General features: G+C 42.7%; 2 protein-coding genes across 2 annotated transcripts in view; one reads left to right on the forward strand and one right to left on the reverse strand.

The window, feature by feature from the left end:
* The window catches only part of hcn2b (hyperpolarization activated cyclic nucleotide-gated potassium channel 2b), a 109,699-nt gene extending 97,143 nt beyond the window's left edge, over positions 1–12,556 (forward strand). The window contains exons 7-8 of the mRNA XM_054730003.2: positions 937–1,101; positions 5,988–12,556. Of these exons, the coding sequence (XP_054585978.2) occupies positions 937–1,101; positions 5,988–6,946 (1,124 nt within the window). The 3' untranslated portion in view covers positions 6,947–12,556. The remainder of the gene's footprint in view (positions 1–936; positions 1,102–5,987) is intronic.
* Positions 12,557–21,724: 9,168 nt separating this feature from the next.
* Positions 21,725–23,918, reverse strand: part of polrmt (polymerase (RNA) mitochondrial (DNA directed)) — an 83,707-nt gene continuing 81,513 nt past the window's right edge. Inside the window, exon 21 of the mRNA XM_015971590.3 lies at positions 21,725–21,995. Within this exon, the coding sequence (XP_015827076.3) occupies positions 21,946–21,995 (50 nt within the window). The 3' untranslated portion in view covers positions 21,725–21,945. The remainder of the gene's footprint in view (positions 21,996–23,918) is intronic.

The following is a 23,918-nucleotide window of genomic DNA, read 5'->3' on the forward strand; positions in this document are numbered from 1 at the left end:
GCTGACATATCTGCCGCTGCAGTCTGCTTCCAGCAAGCTTCCTGCATGTTTTAGATCGTGAACACATTGATTTACTGATGAATCCCTCCTGTAGAAACTAATGAAGGCTGGGAGACATTTCAGCAGTTAGCTTGATAGCATGCATCATGCAAACACTGTGTCCAAAAGTGAAAAATGCTATATTTACCCATACTGGTAACAAAAAAAAAAAGATGTTTGCTCTATTTTGTCCATTTTTCTCTGCTTGGAAATGCTAGTCATCATCTTGAATTACCTAATTTTATAAACTTCAAAAGTATTGTCTATGTTTGGGCTGGTGGTAGAGAACCCAATTATCCGTAATAGTATGAGCACAAAAATGAAGTAAAAATACAGAATGACAGTAACATCAATGGATACCATCCCAAATAAATACCTTTTGACAGCAAGTAGGATTTGGTTAATTTAATTCTTCAGTTATGAACAGCCAGGTAAAGTACAGAGCCTTTATGTTTGGGTTTTAATAGAGAATTCCTCCAATTTGCCACTTTCTGCACCTTTCCTGCTGAGAGTCAGAAGAGCTCGACCTTACGAGTGAGGGGAAAGGAGGGCATGTATGGTTGTCAAGACAACATCCAGTATGTAAAAAAGGGAAGCTGAAGGTAAAGAAACTGAAAGAAGGGAACAAGTGATGGTAATGGAGCTTAGCTTAGCTGGACATCTCTAAATACAGTGTGCATTCTCACAGCTGTCACATGTGGAAGGGAAATGTTTGTTGCTAACGTCTACATGCCAAATCCACATTTGTTCAAAGCTCCAGTTTTGTACAGCAAATAGTTTTAATTTCCTGTCAGTGTTCTGTTCTTTTCCCTGGCACTGCCTGACATCCCAAAATCTGCCAGTCCGACATATTTTTATGATTTCTAGTCACATCTTGATTCTCTGTCACCCCTCCAGAGATCTGTCTGCTGACCCGTGGCAGACGGACAGCCAGTGTGCGAGCAGACACCTACTGTCGCCTTTACTCCCTCTCGGTGGACAATTTCAATGAGGTGCTGGAGGAGTATCCCATGATGAGAAGGGCCTTTGAGACAGTTGCCATCGACAGGCTGGACAGGATAGGTAAGGCTGTTGAGTTAATAAGGCGGACTGATGCATCATTTGAAGGCAAAGGTGTGTGTTCACATCTCCTTTGGAACCATGTGATCTATGTTTAAAAAGTTTAGTTTCTCCATGTGATATGAGAAAAAGAAAAACAAAGAAGTTATTTTAGCTCATCATATGAAATCTCCAGCAGAAGAGTAAACACATCAAAACTCAAGTAATTACAAAGCATATAATCATAAAATAAGTAATAGTAATGATCTTCGTGCAGCAAGCATGCACCAAGGCTCTTCAGTCAGATTCAAATCATAACATCGGATTGTCTCGCAGACTTTTAACACAAAGTCAAATCTGCTCTAAGAAATTTTAGTAAATGAGCACTTTTTTCAAAAATCTGCCTCTTAGGATTCATTTTTGGGCTCCCACTGAAAAACCAAGCGTTAATGAGTGCATGAGTCATTCATAGAAATGGGGCCAAAGGAAACAACTCATTCATTAATGCAATGTTTTTGTCAAAACAGTGCTGGGATGTTCAGCATGGACGAGTGTGTGTGTGTGTGTGTGTGTGTGTGTGTGTGTGTGTGTGTGTGTGTGTGTGTGTGTGTGTGTGTGTGTGTACATGCATGTGCGAGCGCGTGTGTGTGAAGTGAGAGTAAAACAGGTTTCAGATCTATGAATCTTTATTATATTTGTTGCATGATTTGAAGCCTCCTGTAGCGACAGGATGAAGTGGCAGATGAAACGTGCCACACTGATTAGTTAAATTTGAAAAGCAGACACCTTTTTCATCTGAACTGTTAAAAGCATAAACAGTTGTTTTTTTTGTTGTTTTTGACAAGTTATTTTTTACCCATCATGTGAACAACTCCTGCTCCCCGTTTCTCCAAGGTCAGCCATGCTGCTGATGCCACCTGACTACACTTGACATGTGTTACAAAAGCCCCACATCTACTACCTGTCGGGTGTTGCCATGGCAGCCACGTTCCACACTGGAGCAACCTTCAGTCTGGCATTTTCACTTATTTTGAGAAATACTGACATGTCTGCTTCAAGACTTAACCAGCCGCCAAAACATTCCCACTGGGCTCCACGAGTGCTCGGTGCACGTAAATCACCATCTTCTGTTATTCTAGAGTCCACTAGTATTGTGATGGTGCCACTCACTGCTTCTGTCTGGATTCCTTGGGTTTCCGACCCTCTCCACTCCAACTATTAGTAAAGGCGCAGTGGACGTTTTTGGACAAAGCCGTTTAAGCAAGCTACATCTGGAAAGTAAAAATTATTTTCAGGCTGCCCCTTAGAGTCACAGAATCAGATTGTCACAGAATTATACAGCACGAGAAGTAGCAGACACTGTCCAGCGGCCATAAAAACATAAAGTTATTTCACCTTTTAGTTCCATTGTTGGCACCTTTTCTGCCTTAATTTCTAATGTAACACAACTATGTAACCATATAACAATTTCATAAATTGTCATAAATCAGGAATAACAACCTTTTTGGATAACATGTGATGCCGAAGCAGGCACCCTGAGTAATTTTAGGAACTTTATAGTTTCTTGTTATTATTTCAGTCTGATTCTGATGATTCTGATTCACTGAAATGGATTTAATCTCATCCTTCATGACTTAGCAATGGTTCAGAGAGATAACAACTGTTTAATTGAGTTTATCTACCTCATCATAGATCATAGATTTACTAGAGCATAAAAATTGGTATTCCAGTGCTCAGAGGAGCAAGACAACTTATTACGAAAGCAAAAGTTCTGTCTGGGTTCTTCATCACACTTCCTGGTTATATGGTGTAGAAGAACTCACACAGACAGCATCTTCTAAAAATCCTTTTAGTGGCCAACCAGAGGTTGCGGTACACCTGAGCAATCCCATTAATGGTGATCTCTTCAGCTGCAGCCTCTCCCTGCTGGAACCCCTACTCGAGTGCACACCTGCTTTCGGAGATGACCTCTACATTAAGTGCAACAGTGCAGAGGCATTATACCAATCTCTATCTTATAGCCATACTGTGGAACTTTATCATATTTATCATTTTCTTGATCGAGGAGATATGATTTGTTTTCGTTTAAACCACAGAGAATCAATAAAGGACACTAGGAGGTGCTGGAACAAGCAACACTTCTAAATGTGACTTTAATTCTAAAATATGAGATGGAAATTAGTGGCATGTTCATTTTAGATTCTAGTCAAGCCAAGTCACAGTTTAGCTGCCATAATTTATCACCTCTAGAGCCCAAACAGTTAATAAGTCCTCACCTCCTAAAGGTGTTGTAAGAGCTGGTTAACGAACACACTCCGTTATAACTTGTGAGTAGCTCATTTACTAAGCTGAAACAGACAGTAATTCTCACAGTGAAATGGCCTTTCTCAAACAAAATGAAACTAGCTACCAAAAAGGAGGTCAAAATGTGCTGGAGAAGGTTCTCAGTCATCCAGGTGGATGGAAATGATAGTCACTTCAAATTACGGCAACTGGACTTCTTTGGTTCCTTGAAGATGTTTTGCAACTCATCAGATGAGCTTTGTCAGTTCTAACTGGACTATGCAGAGTCAAGCTTATTGGTGTAAAGTTTACTGGGATGTTGTGTTTGAGAACTTTTTTCTCTGAAGAAGAATTTTCTCAAGACAAGCCCACCAACCAACACCCTCAGACAGAAGCAGGTTCATCAAAGGACAAGACACCCAACCAGAAGCCTCGTCTGTTGTGGCAGACCAGGAAACGTGCTGCCGTTCTCTGGCTAAGTAGTCGGGAGGGAGGGAGGGGGAGGGCCCCATCAGGGTGTGCGAGACGGCCAACAGTAGTCACATGACAACCTTTCCCTGTCTCATTACTGTTGCAGTTCTGACTTGGTTCAATGTTTGTTGACCCTCTGGTGGCCTGGGATGAAGAAAGTTGACCTGGAGATACGATGGCTTAGTCCTCTCAGCCGCTGTCTCCATACTTTCAGGACTTTGCTAAGATGTATCGTGACTGCTTCGTCAGTGAGTGATGTCACTGATCAGAGCATGGGCATTAATTGCATTAAAAGTTTTATCTTAAAACCATACTGTAAAGTTTTATTTTGTCAAAGTACGTTCAAGTACGTTAATCCATACGGAGGATGAGGAGAGTCTCTGTGGGATGTTAAATTACCAGAAGAAGCTTCGTTTTTTGCAGGGCTCTATGAGAAAACATAATGATGTGAATTACATCGCTGTGGGGAGATTTCTGCTGCCTTTTTTGTTCTTGGGAGTTTAGAAAAGACAATTTTAAAGCAGCGTTAAAGGGGCTAATTTTCTTTTCTTTCCAATCTGCTTCACTAGCAACTCTTTCAATTTTACAAATACCGGTTGTTTTGGCAACACTTGCCAATGTTATTTCCTACTAAGTTACAAACAATCAGTGTGAGTTAACCACAAGTCCTGCTCAGCGGCTCAACTTGGCATTTTCCAAGTACCTACTAGCCTAGTGAACTAGACCAAATTCTTGCTTTGCAAAGTTTGGTCTAGGAACGCTCCACTGGAACCTCTGCAGCCCCAACAGCATTCTGGCTGGCCAACCACAGCTCTCTAGAGGGGTTTCAAACACATAAAGAGCTGTGATTGGTCCATAATGGTGGGCCAATCATAGTGCTCTTTCTGCTTAGTGAACAAATCACGGAGCTTTATCCGCTTTGTTGGCCAATCAGGGCACTCTATAGGGCCATTCCCATCTTTACCGGGTCGGCCCGGGACGGGTAGTCCCAGTCAGCCCCAGCCTGGCCCAGTTGCTTCCACACATCCTTGCCTTAAGCCCATGTGGGCTGATTCTACCCACCAATCAGAGGCTTGCTCTAATGAAAGGTGTGAATTTGCTGTCAGCAGTGGGTGTGTTGGCCCTGGTCGGCCTGAAGCAGACCCCCTCGAGAAGAGGGCTGAGAATGAGCCTTGGTTGGCCCGGAAAAATACCAGGCCACCCAGATATGTAAACAACCTACGCTACCCGGCCCGGGCCGACCCGGTACAGATGGGAATGGCCCACATATGCCTGGTGGGTGGGATGATGCAACAGAGTGAAACAAGAGTATGTCACATTCATTGTCCAGTAGCATGCGGAGATCATTTTAAAGACAACGGTAGAACCCGCCCCACAACCGAGAGCCGCCAATGGAGCGTTGCCAGACTAAATAATACATTAATTTAGTCTGGCTTGCCACCTGACCCCTACCCCTGTTCAGGCTCTTGTTGGTTCCCGAAATTAGCCTGAGCAGCCAGACCCAATGCTTCCTTATGGGAAAGATTGGGTCTGGGAACTCTTCGATTCAAATAACCCCACCCCCTGAGAATTCTAACCGAGCTAATCAGCACTGAGCAGCGTACGTCACACACCACAACGCCGAGTTTCTTATGAACAATGAAGATGGCCTCTCAAGCGGAGTTCGCTGCGGCTATTTTCTCTGTTCTAAATGACTTGTTCACGTCTTTAAAACCACAACAAGTAGAAGCGCTAAAAGCATTTCTTTTAAAGAAAGATGTCTGCACCTTCACCAGACGCTATTTTTGACTACAGCATTGCACGGTACAGTCAGCATTTCCGCTTTTTTCTTATTGGCTATTTTTGAATTGGCTAGTCCCGTTCCTCGTGTGCCTCTCTGCCTGTGAGTAACCAGACTAGTTCTCTGTGTAGAAACAGATGAGTCTGGCAGGCTAGGCTATCCGGAAATGGCCCAGTAAAATGTCCTTTTGGCTGGCCTGGTGAAGTGGAGATGTGCACATGCAACAAAATTCCCATAGAGTAACTCTGTAGTTCCGATAGCGGGAATGGCCCTAAAGTTGTCCAGTTGTCAGTTGAACCTACAAATCAAATATGTGCTCTCATAGCTCAGGATAATTCCCATCGTACTTGTATTTTCTGTTTTCCTGTCTCTACAGGCAAGAAGAACTCGATCCTGATGCACAAAGTTCAGCATGACCTTAATTCTGGTGTTTTCAACAACCACGAGAATGAGATGATCCAGGAGATAGTCAAATATGATAGGGAGATGGTTCAGCAGGTGGATGCACCACGGCCACGAGCCATGTCCATGACGTCTCCTCTTCCCAGTGGGATCTTTATTCCTCCAGCTTCTTCCACTCAGCCCCGAGACTCAGCAATTGCCACTTTGCAGCAGGCTGTGGCCATGAACTTTTGTGCCCCCATGCAAGGGAACTCGGTGGGGACAGGAACGTTGCAGTCTCCAAGGTTGGTGAGGAGATTCCAGGTGATGCAGAGTGTATCCAGCCCTGTCTCGGCTTCTCCACTACAGTCCCAGCTTCTTGCTTCCAGTGCCTTTGCTTCAGTCCTGGCCAGTCCACCTGTCCAGAGCCCACTGGCAGCTGGAGGACGATCATTCCAGTATGGATCCAGCACCCTGGCTGGTCCCATCTCAGGCTCCCAGCTTTCTCTGATTCAGCAGCACATGGCCAGTCCTGCACACCAGCCCAGTGCACACAAGAGCACTCATTCTCTGCAGCTAGGCAGCCTGAGCCAAGACGTTCGAGCACTATCAGCCTCCCAGCCTTCACTGCCTCATGAGGGGGCACAGCCTGGTGTCCCCAGTCCCCCTCAGTCCACAAGAGTTTCATCCACTTCCATCGGACCCCCTCAAACGCCATTAGGCTCTACAGTCATTCGGAGCGCAATCCCACATAGGGTGGTACTCCCCCATCAGTTGTCTGTGGGGGCTTTCCCTGTAGCATCTCTACCTGGTTCTGTGCACAGTTATGCATCTGGTGCAGAGATGGCAGCAGGGGGTCATGGGGACATGGGACCGCCTAAGAAAGACTCTATAGCGAGCCTTCCTGAGACAGACCACATCAAAGTCCGATCAAGGCTTTCATCAAATTTGTGATCTTAAGCAAACTGTGCTGGGAGAGTGACTCGGTGCAGCAATACTGCTCTTTTTCCAAGTGGGACTATCTGAATGTATGAACTGTGAGCAGGAAGCATCTGAGGAAGGATTGCAAAAACTGAGATGTTTCGACTCGCATGTGTAGTTGCTCAAATAAGTAGTGGCAAAGTAGCTCCTATTACCACACATTCATCAACATATGCTTCAATGTCCTTTCATTCACGTAATTTAATGCAAACTATGGTTGACATGGGAATTAAAGATATTCAGGCCCCTGTTTCAGAAATCAGTGGTGGGCACTTTGTTGGTGTTACACGTTTTTTTTTTATCTCCATGATGTTCCAGCTGCAGAAAATGATCTTCTCTTAAGCAAAAGCAGTGTTTCCCCCCAGAAAACTTAATCCACCCTTACGGGCAAGCACACGTTTTAAATAAATACTTTATGACAATTTTAAGAAAACATTTTACCTGGATACTTTAAGCCATATTTCCTACAGACTACTAATGGGAACAGAATAATTGTAGTATGTAAGACTTTAATGTTCTTCCTTAGATCTACTGGTATTCATACCATTAGATCAGAGGGGATGGCCAGCCTACATACTGGCATCATAAGAACAGGACAAATTCTCTAGATACAGATATTGGTTTCTACCAAAAATGTTTTTTTTTCTTTTTAACTGTTCAAACATAAGCTTAAAGGTTGTGGTGCAAACCAACAAAGCTGGCTTCTCTATTAAAAAGGGGACAATTTTACTCACAAGAAGCCTTCAGTCAGGCTTTTTCCATGATCTGCAGGAGGTTGTTTGTAACCAAGAACGTTGTAAAATATGCAAAGTTAAGCAGCTATAGCAGTCGGAGACCAAATTGGAATTTGTCAAACAAACCAAAAATATGGAATTGCAACAAATTGTTTTTATATGTTCAGAAGGCAAAATAAGTTACAAACTCCCATCATACCAAAAGGGTTTGTTGTGAATATTCACTCTAACCTGTCCATGAAATGATTGATGAAAGTTTCAAGTTAAAACAGTTGGAATGTCTTCTCCAGTGGTGCTGTGTCTCCAGTGATGCGGGCATTGTACCAATCTGTCATGGTGAAAAGAGAGCTGAGCAGGAAGACGATGCTCTCGATTTACCGGTCAATCTACAGTCCTACCCACACCAATGGTCACGAGCTTTGGGTAGTGAATGAAAGAACGAGATTACAGATACAAGTGACCGAAATGAGTTTCCTCCGCAGAGTGTCTGGGCTCTCCCTTAGAGATAGGGTGAGAAGCTCAGTCATCTGGGAAGGGCTCGGAGTAGACCTGCTGCTCCTCCACATCGAAAGGAGCCAGTTGAGGTGGCTCGGGCAACTATTTAGAATGCTTCCTGGACGCCTCCCTGGTGAGGTTGTCTGGGCACGTCCAATTGAGAAGAGACCTAAAGAAGGACCCAGGACATGCTGGAGGGACTTAGTTTCTTGGCTGGCCAGGAAACGCCCTGGGGTTCCCCTGGAGGAGCTGACTCATGTGGCGTGAGTCAGCTCCCAGGGAAGCCTGGGCCTGTGTGCCTAGGCTGCTGCCCTGCTACCCGTCTCCGGATAAGTGGAGGACAAAGGGAAGCCTGGGCCTGTGTGCCTAGGCTGCTGCCCTGCTACCCGTCTCCGGATAAGTGGAGGACAATGGATGGATGGATCTCTCAGCAGATTTATTAGGGTTTAAAGGACATTTGTGTAATTTCCTGCCAGTGAATTACAATTATATCAGTTTTATACAATTGTAAATTCTGACTCTCATAGTCAAAATTCATAGCTTTCATAACCTAACTTTCACTTTCCTTCAGCGGCAGTTTCAGCAACGCATCTCAATGCCAAAGTCAATTCACACAAACAATGACACTCCGGCGCCACACAACCAACTGATCACGCCCCAGCGTTCCTAAACAGCCAAGGACAGCACAGATACTTTGCAGGACGTACTAAATATTGAATATTGAAGTGTGTCTCAGTCGTTGAGGCCTCAGTCAGAGTTCATTGGATGCCGCTGATTTGTGTCCAGATGCATTAGGAAGGGGACCCTTTTTTCCTGAACCTGACATCTCATTCACCTCCTCTCACTAAAGCCTGAATCATTACAGGGTAATGAGGGTGGAAATTGGAATCCCTCGGGCCTGTTTGGGTCTGTTATTATCATCGTTCGGATGGATTTCGTTACACAGTGCCAATAATGAGTTCATATGCCATGATCACTTGGCATTTGCATTTTGTTTGGCTTGTGTTCCCTGCACTGTTAACCACACTGACTTCTAAATCAGGAAAAGTTGACAGTTTAGAAGTATTTTTTTTTTATTCTTCATACAGTTTATTTGAGGTTTGTTGTGTTTTTGTTTGAATCATGCCCCCTGGACCTCATCTGGGTCCTGAAACCTAATTAATACAGGCTTGTTATGAAAATAGTGTTTACTGAACATTATTTTCAGAGGAATTGTCTTGAGACAGAAAATGCATTTAGTGACAAACTTACTTTTTGAATTTTCTTGTAACACAATCATAGATGATTGTGTAATTTAAAAAAAAAGAAGTAAAAGGAAAAAAAGGGTTGAAAGTCAATAACTAAATCAGCGTCTTGTTGCAACAGCTGCTGATGCGTTTCTTAACTACTGGAAATCTTAAAGCTTAACAATTACCCAAAACCAGTGTTCTGCATATTGTAATTTTTATTTAAAACCTTCAGTTTTCAATGCACTGCATTTATTCATTTCTGTGAAAGTGATGTTGAAGACACAAAGCAATAATAGCCTGAAGAAATGAGTGAGTGGTAACTTTATGCAGATGATATTCTATTGTATCCTTGTGTGCATGATGATGCAATATTCCAAATTTGGAATTTTTTCCCCAAACTTCACTGAGAATTTGTGTTTTTCTAAGCTGACCATTCAATCTAAACCACAGACGTCCCTAAAAGTAACTGTAAACGAAGCATGAACCATTTAAGCAAAATTGTATAACCTAGTTATTAAATGTACACCTGTTACTGAAGAAACAGGAAAGTTTTCTTTTTCAACTCTGACAAACTTCTTTGGTTTGAACATATATTTTCTTGAACGTAAGGATTCAATCAGAAGAAAGTCATTTGCACTGCAAAAGAAGTGTCATGTTATTCCTGCAGATGTTTGCAGGACCTCCCAGAGTCTGTATATAATCCTTGGCCAGTTGCTGTAAGGTCTGCATGGTATTTCCTTCTGTTTAGATTTGTTTTTCTGTTGCTACACACACACACACACATCCAGTTAAAAGTCCAGGCACTAAAAGCAGCCTTTAAACTTTTTACCTTTATCTTTTTTGGTTAGCTGCTCAGCGCTCTGTACAAGCAATCTGCTCTCTCTTTGTAACTTTGCAAACACATTTAGAGGCATGTAAATGTTACAGTGACTCAGCTGTTCAACTCTTTCAGTGCACCCACGTGGTTTTGGTTGGGACGGCATCAGCACCATGCACACATTTGCACGCATGGTCTACAGCATTCAACGAGGCTGCTTGTTTTTGCCATGCTGCGTGATTTATTTTGGCTTTGCAGGGACTGGATGTATAAAGCCGATGTCTTTTTGTGCTTTATATCCATAAATACATCATGTTCAGCTGTAGTTTTTACCCGATGTGTTTATGTTTAGTATGGAGAAAAGTTTTTGGGACCCCACAAGGGCTGCTTGAATTCAACAAGAGTTTGAATTGAAATCTTAAAAATAAAACAGAAACAGAAATTATTTCAGATTCTTCCTCCTACTGGTTAATAGCAACACATAAAACCACAGTGCTGCAATCACGTATTTGCTTTTGTGACATTTAAATGTTCCAGATCAGCAAACAACTTCCAACATCAGACTAGATAGCCCAAAGTACAAAATGCAGTTTTAAAATGATGATTTATTTTAATTAGATGAAATTTTCTGCATCAGAAGGGTTTCCAGCCTCAAAGGCTTGTTTATGGTCAAAGTTAAGAATGTCTCCTTCATGAGTTTCTGATGGAGAGAGAGAGATCAAGGCTGCATGGCAGTGCAGTTGGTAGCAGTGTTGCCTCGCAGCGAGACAGTTACAGGTTTGAATCCCAGCTGTTGCGTTTGAAGTTCGCACGTTCTCCTCAATGGGTGAGTTTTGTCTAGGTGTTCCATTTTCTTCTCGCAGACCAAAAAACATGCATGTTAGGGCCAATTCACATGGCTAGGTTTAAAAATTGTCAAACGATGTTCACGACACCAGAGACCGCACACACTGCAATGAAAAACATTACAGATATAAAAGTGCTGTTGCTTCGGTGTGTGCAGCAACATTGTAAAAAGTACACACTACACACAAACAGGTTTCACACCCAAACATGAGTTGGGAGTAAACAAACACGGTGGTGGAGGAGCCTCCAGTGTGCTCCCGTCACCTCGCCTTCTGACTGGCTTCTCTTACAAAGTTAGTTTGTCATCGAAGTCAAACCAAGAGAATCCAACATGTGGAACAACATCTTGTGATTTATGATCGTAGTTGTCCTAATGCACCTTTGTGTGCAGACCAGAGCACTCGTAACCCAGCAATCGATGGGTAAATTTGATATAATTATTTTTGGAACCTTTACAATAATCTGGCAGGAGAGAATCAGGTCAAAAATGTCATTTTTATCTTACCGTGTGAACCAGGCCTTATGTTATGACTTTAAATTGTTGTTTGTCTCTGTGTGTCCCTGTGATGGACTGGGGACCTGTCCAGGGTGTCCTGTGCCTATTGCCTGCTTGGAGACCAATACTAGTTCTCCATCAGCTTACTGAGGAACATGAGTGAGCAAGCGGGGTTTGGGAAGATACTGTCTGTGCCGATGAGATAAAAGTATTCGGGATCATCAAGATGTTTTTGGTAAATTATTAGACAGGCTGATGTGTCATTTTAGGTCAGAAGAGGGTTTTGCCTCTGAACTAGCTTCCAGTGGTGCCCTTGTTTCTTTATTATTGTTGAAGCTTAACCAGTTAGGTCAATTACTTTCTCACATTGGGGCCAATTTAGTTTAGGTAAAAGTATCACTTAATACATGAGATCACCTTTTGAAACTGCATTTTGTATAGGCAAAAAAGCTAAACCGAAAGAAAGGTGTGTGTAATAGTTTTCCATGGCACTGTACAGGATGCACATTTTGCACAGGTACATTCATTATATCTGTAAAATCACCACTGTATTCATCTACTTTTGCTTTTGTCTTCAGACCCAAAACATCAACGTAACCCAACTCAAAGAAAATACTGATTGACGCGTTTTAAAGCCAATAATAAAATTATATATAAACATTTGCTTTTGCCTTGAACTTTGGAAAAAATCTGATCTTCTTCACTCACTCTCTGGGAAATAACAGTGAATGTTTCTGTGTCAGGGGACAGGTCTTCTCTTCTTAAACCCTCTGCACACCCCATACCTACGCGAGTATCTTCTGTACATACCGTACCCAGTGCCTAGCAGAAGTCTTAGTCTTTATAAACATGTACAATATTCTTTGTGTGTGGCTATAAAAAATGCAAGATCCTCACAAACATCACTGTCAACTGTATTCCACTGCAATACATGTACAAAGAGAACCAATAAATTGTATTTGAATACATTCTGGTTCCTGTTTAACTTATATTTTGCTTTTAATGCTGGGATAAAGCATGGAAAAGGCTTGAAGCTCATTAGAATCTTCATTTTATCATGCAGCTTGTTATGACTGCCTCTGCTTTACAGCTTAGGTTCAATATCTGACAGGAAATCAAAAATAAAACTCATTTCTCTCATGACTTTGGGTCTCATCTACATAAACGTTCATCCATGCTTCCTTCAATCCTCTCACACCATTTAAACAGGTCAATAACTCATTCGGTTTGTGTCCACAACCTTTCTCTGGTTACATTCAAGCATGTATTCACTCTGTTGTTCCATGTCACTCTAGTTTGATGGACGTGACGGACCCGGGACCCGTCTAGGGTGTTCCCCTCACATGAACCAGCACAGAAACTAGCAGGTAAAAATGAATGATTGTTGCAAGTTGATTAAAATACATATTATTGGGAGCAAAAAGCACTGTCATTCATCAAAAATCTGCCATTGACAGTAAAAGATCATAAACTATTTTAAATATTTTGTTACTTTAGGCCTGGGGTGTCAAACATGCGGCCCGCGGGCCGAATCCGGCCTGCAAGTGGGTTAAATCCGGCCCGCGAGATGGTTGTGTAAACTTTATTTTCATACTTTACAATGTAGAGTGAAAATAAACATATCTTTGTGAGCAAGTTTTCTCTGTAATGAGTATAAATAAAACAAAGCTGCGCTCAAGGCTCACACAAGAACTTGAATCCCATCCTGAAGTTGGCCGCCACTCAGGATGTGACTTCTGATATTGATGTGCTGGTGAAAGCTAAAAGATGTTAAGTAAAATGAGTCAAATATATTTTAAGTGCTGCATGAAACTGATCTAGCCATGTGATCTGTAAGCTCTTTGAATCACTAAGGAATGTTGTTTTTATTTATTGATTTTTAAAAAAAATTTCAAATTTTCAAGTACACTTCAGGTGTTGTACTTGTACTATTTTGGATACACTGTCCTCAGGCTCCAGCCTTGTTTTATATTGATTGTATTAAAACAAAGAAAACAATCTGAAGTTGTTTTTAATTTACCGGTCCGGTCCACTTGGGACTAGATTTCTCGCAGTATGGCCCCTGAGCTAAAATGAGTTTGACACCCCTGCTTTAGGCTGTCCAGATAAAACACTTTTCTGTGTGTTATCTTTTTAAAAAACAAACAAATGTTAAACACCTGATAATACTTAACTTTTGTAGTTACATTAGAATCCAGTTTCTAGTTCTTGAGGCAATAAAGACATTTTTGTTAGTCATTGTGACGGATTTTGGCTGCACATATGAGACGGAGTCTTCTAAGGACGTTTTAAAAAGATTTGTGTACATTTGCCGCTCAGAAGCTCGCCTAATAATCTTATATTTCCTATGAAAATGTCACACACCTATTTTAAATGTATTTAGGTGTTTATTACAGGAAAAGAATGATCTTCCAGCGTTGGTTTAGGTCTCTGAAGCAGAGCTGCATCAGGTGTATGGTTGTTGTGGTTGACTTAATCAAGGAGTCACAGTCTGTCAGTCAGGATTAAGGTCACACACACACACACACACACACACGCATGCACGCACGCACGCACGCACACACACACACACACACCTGCCAATACTGTATAACCTGTAACACTGATACTCCCACCCCACTGCCTCCTGCTGCCTGCAACCCCACCCCCTCCAGAGCTGTCGGTACACTCTGCTCCCCTGCCAGTGCTGCTGACTGCCGGGCTCTCAGGACACCACGGGTCAGGAGATAGGGCGGGAGAGCCCAGGAGACTGGCAGGAAAATCAAAGTCCCCCTCTTGGTGAGAGTGAGTGGTGCGGCTATCGTAGAGCTCCGGCATGTCTGATAGATAAAGCCAGACACTTGTGTGGTGTCCACTTTATGATGGCGCTCCTGCTGGAATAACGAGCTGTCTCAATCCCACACTCCCAAAAAGCCACCCAGAGCTAGAAACCTCAAAGTTTATGGGAGTCAGAAGAACTGACCTTATGTGTCTGTTATAATCTTTAATGGTTACAACAGGCATTTTATTATGTACAGTTTTTTATCATGAGGTCATAGTAAAGCTGTTTGAGAACTTACAAACTTTTTATACCAACTTATACTTTTATTTACTATATATAAACAAATTATCCATGACAGCTTAGACTTTTTGTCTCCCTCAAATATGTCACTCTCAAGTTGAGTTAACTTGGTTTTGTCTCAAGTATGCTGGTGAAGGTTCTCAGTCATCCAGGTCATGGTAATCCAACTGGACTTCTTTGGTTTCTTGAAGACATTTGACAAAGCTCCACAGATGAGAAGCAAATTGTCTTCAAGTAACCCAAAAAGTTCAGTTGCCCTCATTTAAACCCCTTTGGATTTTGTCTAAAAAAAAGTATGCAGCGGTGTTCCCTCAGAACGTGAGGTAGCCACAGTTTTATATATTTTAGCTAATTTTTTCCCCGTTTAATTCATTTATATTAGCTTGTTCTTTTACCAACATCCTTTGCTTTTATCTCATGCTTGTATTTGTCTCCATGTATATTTTTAGTTGACCATCGCATGGATCAGTGATGTGTTAACTTCCTTTATACGTGTAGAGCACTTTGGTTCTCCGACTGGCCGACGGAAGGCGCTTACAAATAAAGTTGATGATGATGAAATCCCTCCAGTAAGCCCCCAAACGGCCCCTGTTACATTTTAGTCTTTAATTTTTTTTAATATTCAAACCCAACAGAAACCAAACCAAACTAGTGTTTACTAGTGTTTCTGTTGACAATAGAAGCCTGCGTTCCACTGTCGGTGTGTGGTAATCATGGTGACCCTAATGAGTTACTGGCAGCAGCTTTACCATTTCTTTTGATTTATTATATATGTTTATGTTTATTTATTTGGCAGACGCTTTTATCCAAAGCGACTTACTATTCATAACCTATAGGGCATGTTGTGATCTGTGGGGGAAACCGGAGTACCCGGAGGAAACCCACGCATGCATGGGGAGAACACGCAACTCCACGCAGAAAGGCCGCAGCCGAGTTTCGAACCTGCAACCTTCGTGCTGCGAGGCAACAGTGCTAACAACTGCACCACCATGCAGTCCAATATAAGTCCCATTTTTCTGACGAGATTTAGTAATGATGCTTACTGACATTTGAATTCTGGAAAGTACCCACATCCTTTGTGAGCTTTCTAGCTGCCTTCACCATCCTGATTCTATTTGTGATGATGGTTGTTTGGAGACTATCACAGCATGCTTGGAGTGTGAGACAGGGGAAAGACCCTAACAGGCCCGCTCTTTATCTCAGTCACACCTTTGACTTGTTTAAAGTACACTTGACTCACATCCCGTAAAAGCGACTCCAAACAGACACACACACACACACACACACACACACACACACACACACACACACACACACACACACACACACACACACACACACACACGTTCATAGTTCTTATTTTGACTAGTAAGGTTAAAGACATTTTTACAGTTTGACCTGACTCCCAACGTTTCATGTATTTTAATATTAAACAGTAAAACTCTAAAGTTTCCTTATGTAATATTTGTGCCTATACAAGTTACTTGCATTCAATTATTTCAATACAAATTAATAAAAAAACATTTTAATGTATTTAATGGTAATTATTAATTTTGTAAATTGCAATAGGTGTTTCTGTTCTCAAGAATGTAATATTAAATTGGCTTAAAGCACACATGCACACATCACCAGGGCTAATTACCTGCAGCTCCCTGGTGTCATATGTCCACATCATAATTGCAGATTGTGCAAAATGCATGGTGAGGTTGTTTAGAGGGTCACAAGCATGGCCACTGTTCTGGATATTTGGACAAAAACTTCTGAGACGCATGGACCCTCTTGTTTTTGGCAGGTCTGCTAACCAATCCGCCCTGTGATGGACTGGCTCTCTGTCCAGGGTGTACCCCGCCTGATTGCCCGTTGACCGCTGGAGATAGGCACCAGCCCCCCCCCCCGACCCTGCGTGGACAAGCGGGTTCAGAAAATGGATGGATGGATGCTAACCAATCCCTCCATGTCTGCTTCTCCCTCATCTGCCATAGCATGAGTTACAAAACAAGCTGCAAAAAAAATTAATGGCTTCATGTTTAAACTGTATGAATAATCACATGCCTCCTTATATACAAGCTAAATCTATCTGCAATGGATAAAGGCAAAATCCACACACACACACACAGTTTACATAACCAGAACAGCAGCGAGTGGCGAACCGGAAGGAGGGAGAAAGGAGGAGGGGGTTAGGCTATTGGTTAGGCAGGATAGTTTTTCTCTGCTTTTCTACGATGATTGGCGTAAACTTCTTCACCACGCCGCTGAGTCGTGTTGTCAGACATGAGTACCACACGTGCATATTTGCCACAGAACTCAACTCATGTATCCGCAGCTTTTTGCGTAGTTTAGAGGGGTGAGTCGTACCAGCGTAAATAGACGCCAGATAGCGTACTGGCTATGCAAAATGCGTACAGGTTGGCAGGTCTGTAAATGGGTGTGCTTTTTGAAAAATGGACTTGTGGTTTTGGGATTTGAGTTCTAAAGATTGGTTATAGTGTTTAAGTAATCAAGAAAAGCCATGCTGAGTGAGGTGGAGAAACAGCTGGAGTTAGTGAACGTGAGTTTTCCCGGAATCGGATAAACGTCTTTGGGAGAATTCTGGTTGGAATCAGCGTTTGGCTCCGGGCCAGCGCGCTGCACACATAAAACATAGGGAGATAAGTCCTCGGCGAGTCTTGGGAGCCTGCAGACAAAGGGAAGGACAAAAGACTCTGGCAATCATAGATGGTAGACTGGACACTACGGAAGAGGATCGCAGAAGGAAGGTAGAAAGTAGGAGGTTAGTAGAGAAAAGTTTGTAAAAGTGTCCGGTGATCACGGCTTAACAAAGCACAGGTGCCAACTTGTTACCGACCCGGAAGTTCAGAGACCAAGTAAATCCTATTGTTGATTGTGCTCTACTCCAAACGCTTGAAATCTACCATTATGAGTAGGGATACATACATATCGGCATTAGTATCAGCAAAAGAAAAAACAATTTCGATCAACCTCTAATTATGAGTCTTATTTTTGTATTAAAATTCAAAACTATTGCTTTACATCATGTTAAACATTTTAAGTAAAACAGCTCTTACATGAAGCATCATTCGGGTCAAAACACTGCTCTGGTGCAACAATAAGGCCTAGACCTAGTTTATGCTCCTGCGTCTGTGCGGAGACATGCAACGCCATCATCCGTCCTCGTGAGGGCTCTCCAGCAGGATCGCAAGGACGGACGGAGTCAAGCCCACTTTTCTAAACGCTCGTCAAACGAGACGGAGAATGCAAGCTTGTGATTGGTCAGCTTTCGATAACAGCACCGCAATTGCGCTCTCAAAAAAATAAAAATAAAAAATAGAGCAGAAGATATCTAGCAACAGACACGGAGTGGCTCAAAGAATACCTCGTGGAAAAACTCTAAAAAACATTCATGTTTTCTTCACCTGTGACTGAAGGAGTAAAGACTATTTTCAGGGTTTGCCATGGCCCCCTCTGGCTCCCCAATGGGGAGCCGCTGATATAACCTGAGCCTTTCTGCCGCTAAACTCCCAGTGCTATCTTTACTTGCGTCTGTAAAATAAACTCTGATGAGAGAAAGAATAAGATGGGCAGATGGACAAAGTTTTTGAGTATGTGTGTTTTGTTTTTCCACCAACATTATCAGTAACAGAACATGTTGATCTCCAGGGAATTGAAGCTTGTTGACCATTTCCTGCTAGATGCAGCGTCCTGCAGGTCGAGGCGCTGACAGCAGATGTTCTGTTCCTTAAACTCAGTCGAGCTAAACGGAAGCTCCGGTTTATCAGGAGGGCATCTTCATTATCCTGGGAGCTTCCTTCTAAACTGCACATAATAAAAAGCTTCAGAACAAAAACAACTGTACAGAATCTACACCTGACTTCTCCCACCACACTATTGGCACAGGGGACTGCAAAAGGTTTAACCCTCCCACTGTCTTCATGGGTGACCCCCACCAGGAAAGGTCCACGTGGCAGGGGTGAGGTGGTGCTCACTCCTCACCGCTGCCACGTGGACCTCAAGGGATAAACCATCAATCCTGCTCAATGGTCAACTTTCCTGACGGGGTCACCCATGAAGACAGAGGGAGGGTTAAATAACTTATGGAAACACGCAGCATATGGAAGTGAAATAAAGTAATATTACAAAACAAAAACTAGACTTGCAAAAAGCTACATGAGGATTTTTGTTTTACTCCCCAAAAGTGCAACCACGTCTAAGGTCAGTTTAATTTGGAGCTTTTTCTCATCAGTTCAACCCATTTAGAGAAGTTTGTGCATTACAAATCTTTCTTTTTAGTTAGGACTACACCACCTCATGTATGAATGAACCAGTGACCATCAAGCTAGATTATGAACTACCTACAATTAATCCACTGACTAGTCTCCCTGTTTGTGAACTCTGACAGACACACTAGTGTTGAAACGTCGGTCCTGCTAGCATGAAAGGAATAATTAGAGACCAGAGTGCTCCCGTCCTGTATTTTTACTTTTATTTTTGTTGCAGATGTAAAATGTGAGTTGATAACTTATAGTAACCACCCAAATCTAAAAAATGTTGACTCACAGTTAATGGCACATTTAGATGCAAAATATGAATCAATATACTCAATCCATAATTTTATTTTGAAGGTTTATTGACCTCTAACTGTAGACACTGCCAGAAGGTGGTCTAAGCACCCCACACTGAATGTTTATCTAAACCTTTTTCAATTAAATGTTACACCTGTTTATGCATTGAAAACTACCTGTTGTAACGTGAGGAAGTATGGGTTTTCTGTGCCAAAGGTCGTAATTGCCCGGCTGGGCCAATGCTGGGTCACGCAGCACCTTCACCCACAGATCAAGACCTTTGCCGCCAGCAAGTCTGAAGAATTCTACAACAACCGAACACCTGGTCTCCAGAAGAAGGACTTCCACCCACAGTCTAGTCATAATAAAACAGAGTCTTAAACTTTTCATTGAACTGAAACACAGACAAACGGATATGATCGTCAGTTTATCGATGAAAACAACCTTTGAGTCTTCTTATCTCTATAACATTTGGTTATTAGTTTGTAAAAATTAATATTCCAGATTATTATGTAGAATGGTTCATCTTTCATAAAAGAGCCATCAACCATTACGCTACACTGTAATCAGTCAAAGACATTTATATAAACTCTAGCTAATTTCAAACTGTTTATTTTAATGTATTTAACAATGTTAAAATTGCCAGGGCTCTGATCGCAGCGGTCTGAGGCTCTGTTTGTAATTTTAATAAGGCTGAGCGATTAACTGCATATGCAATGTTACAAATGAGATTTGTTAATCGCAAAGGTTGCGATTTGACTGGTCACGAGACCCGGGAAAGTCACGTGACTTGCGAGCATCTCAAACAAGGCAGGGAAATGCTGCGCTTGAACTGGTTATAAAATAGCCTCAGGTTCAACAGAATCCAACGCTGCACAAAGTTGGGTACCAAAGAGGACTAGCACATCAGGTGTGTGGAAATATTTTGGCTATAAAAAAGAAGATGCTGCACAACGTCAGGTATTGTGCAGAACCTGACTTGCTAATGTCTCTACCTCACAAGGTAACACTATAAACCTTTATCAACACCTAAAACACATCACACCACCGTACGCGACAGTTGCATGGCTAAAATGCTAGCTGCCCGTGCTTCAGCTTCCAGAAAGCAAACTTTCAGCGGGCAAAGATCACTGACAGAGCTGAATAATGTATGCAAAATACATTCTATATTGTTTATAGTAATACACTGATGAATAGCTTTGCTTGTGTTAGTTGAAAAATACGCAAAAATCCCCTTGAGAAAATAATCACAATTTAAATGGCAATAGCAATATTGAAGAAAAAATATCGCTATTAGATAATTTTTCTAAATTGTTCAGCCCTAATTTTTAACAATCCGTATTAGACGACCGGCATGAACACAGCCTCACACCGTCTCACAGGCCGGCTGCCCCGGAGCTCCGTCTAGCTTTGGGGGTTAGCTCAGCTAGATAGTAAGCAACAGTGGCTCATTTGTTCCCACCCTTTCTCATCTTTGGATTGTCTGGGCATGACGAGACGTGACTCGGCCAAAATGGCAGTGGCGGGAACCTCCCATTTTCAAACATTTAGAAATATGAGAGGAATGGGCGTTGCTCCGTCCAGAAACGAATATGCATGTCTATGGATCAAACTTACATCTCCGTCACATCATAGATGAAGGGGCCATGCAAATCATTTAAACCCCCGCAGTCTGATCAGCCCACAGTTTATGCCCCCTCCAAGACTATTTCCGTTTCATTACATTGTCGCTCAGCCAGTTTTGTTTGGTGGCGCTGGCGCTTTGCCTCTGAACATCAGCAACACCTTTTGTCTGAAGCTGCTGTAACGTCTCCAGCCACGATCAGATAGCACTTTTGCTATTTTTACTTCTGGATGTGGCGCTGGCCCAGAAAAATAAGATCCGAGTTGATTAGTGAAGCCTGCGAAGCCTTTGTTGGCGCATCTAACAGGCGGCCTTCATCTCACGGTACACAGCAAAATGGAAATATGCAGATATGGCTAAATAACAGGCTGTCTCACTCAACCCACTTAGGCACGCTAAGAATAACAGCTTCTGTTTTTCTTTAGACCTGAATGAATAAAGAGAGATTTTAAGAAGCGTGTTTATTTCAGGGAAACTGTTATATCAGAGACCTTTGACTCATAATTTCTCCTGCGTCAGGGTCGCGTATCGCTGGTTCAGTAGAAAAAAACAAAACAAAACAACCTAACTTCATTTAAAAAGTCTCTTTTTTGAAGACGTTTGTGTCGAAGAGCATGCTGTAGGCGACGGATGATTGGGTGGGATGGCTGTAGAGGCGGGTCAGCTCCTGGAGGTTTTTACAGATTTAAAACTCACGCACAATCAGTTTCCGGCAACAAAAAGTTTCTTCTCAGTGCAACTGAGGAGCAGAAGTTCACACGTGATTCATTACAGCAAATGTCACACATATTAACCTAAGCATCTGCCATCAGACGTGTTTTTTCAGTAATTGAAGTCTTAGCATTCCCATCCGATGCCGTCTCTCATTTTTCGCCTGGATGAGTCGCCCACCCACCATTCCATCAGTCTACAAGTCAGTTAATCAGGTGAGGTCGCTGTGTGCGAACGTCTTCAGCAGCTCCAGTTGAAGGCAGCAGGAGGCAGGCAGGGCATGGCCAGATCAATGTCCTCGTGTCTGTCTGGAGACAAAACCCCATCCAGACTCTGGGGCCTGCAGCCTCCCTGCTGCTCACTGTCAATTCCACTCATCTCTCGGTGCTGGCTCACCCGCTCAGCTGAAGAAGTAAGTGGATTCTTTTACCTGCTGGACATCAAAATCACCTGGAGAGGCAAGAGGCAACGTGTCAGAGCAGGTTTGTCAGTGCAGTGGTTTCATGTGATAAATTATGTAAACACAACTTCCTCTAATACAAAGCAGCTAATTCAACGATACATTTGCCCAATTTTATTCCATTTAAACATCACTGAGATGACTCACTTTGAGGTAAAATGATCCAATTCACGAATAAAGTTAAAAGATTAACCAAACTAACATTAGATGCATTTTTAAGTGGTTTCTTTAGGTCAAGGTGCAGCTCCAGCTCCTGTCATGATCTTTGTGCGCTGCCTTGTTTGCTCCCCTGACAGCTGTGCTCAGCAGCAGGAGCTGCAGCGTGAATTATTGAGAGATGAGCATTAAAAAGTGAAGAGTGAGGAGCTTCAAGTGGCTACAAAATACTGCTTTAGTGTACTGACCTTTGACCTTAACAGGGACCAGCTGTTAGGTAGCCATGTTTATGATTAAACATCAACAGGAAAACGATTTACGGACCATGTTTTCCTTTTTTAATGAAACAAAACAGCATCTGATGAGTGAGTCAAACCAGGCCTACTTCAGCTAACGCACTAATCTGCAAAATACAACCATTTTCAGGAACTTATAGCCAAATTTCCACCACCGGGTCTGGTACAGTGAAGAGCGAGTCACCGTCGGCAGTGTGGACAGGGGTGGGTCTGTAATTTTCAGGCGAGCGGTTTGATCGCAGATTGGGCTCTCACTTGGCTGGCGGGAGCGGGGTTAAACGTAGCGTCATGCTTGCCTTTGCGTCGTACAGCACGATGGGGAGACACGCCAAACCACAACAACAATGGAGTCCAGGCAGCAGCGCGCCGTTTCTTTTGTTGGTATTTGGTATATTCTCTACACACACATTACGAGCTATGCTGTGTGCAGCCGGGGGGAGAGCAGCTGATATGAGACGAAGAGTGTCTGGTTACCACTTTAGACATCCAGTCTCTCCGAGCTGGGCTAATGTTTACATCTGTGTGCAATTGTTATTAGTAGTTACATAAAAATGTGTTCAGCTTCTCATCCAAGTACGTTTCTGGAGTCAAACTGAAAAATTCAGAGAAAAACGTTAACAGCAGAAAGCTTCACTAATGCGATCAATCTCCTCTCTCCAAGATAGCACCCGGGTCCTCCAGAGTGTCCTTTATCCCAGAGACGTAAGTGGACAGCAGCATCTTGTGCAGAGTGGTAGTTGTTGGGTATTTTTATAATTGTACCTTTTTGAGGCCTAAAAGATGCCCATTTTGTGTTATTAACACTTCATGAATCTCTGTGAGTGCGTTTACATGCAGCCAGTAACCCTTTTAAAACCCGAATAGTCACAAAAACCCGGTTCCGCAGGTCCATGTAAACACCGCCAAAAACCCGGATATGCTCATAACCGGGTTTTTAAAAACCGGGTTACTACACCTGGGGTAACCCTTTTCTAACCCGAATGTTTGGTCGTGTAAACGCATATCGGGATATCCCCATCACAGCGTGTGTTCTGCGCAGGCTCTGTTCGCAAGGAATCTTGGTCTTTTGAGTAGCGAGACGTCTTGTATGCGCCAGAACTCCGGAAGTAAACAACAAGTTGGGAGCAACATGGCGAGTCGCGGCACAGCACCGCACTTTTGGAGTGACGAGGAAACTAAAGCGCAAACAAATGCGGTCGCTATCTCTTCCGAACTGGGAAACATGTTGTTGTTTTCACGGATACCGGAACAAGAAGAACCGGAAATGATGCATATTGCATCTGGACGTAGTCCATACGTCCTGACGCTACCCCAACGTCCGCATTTACATCGGGTTATGCAAGTTAGAGGTAACTCTTTCTATTTATGCTTGTAAACAGGTTATTCTGATCAACTCAGAAACCCGAATCCCGACCTTAACCCGATCATAACCCGGATATTGGCTGCATGTAAACGTAGTCC

This window comes from Nothobranchius furzeri, chromosome 8 (genome assembly GCF_043380555.1).
Source record: "Nothobranchius furzeri strain GRZ-AD chromosome 8, NfurGRZ-RIMD1, whole genome shotgun sequence".
NCBI lineage: Eukaryota > Metazoa > Chordata > Actinopteri > Cyprinodontiformes > Nothobranchiidae > Nothobranchius > Nothobranchius furzeri.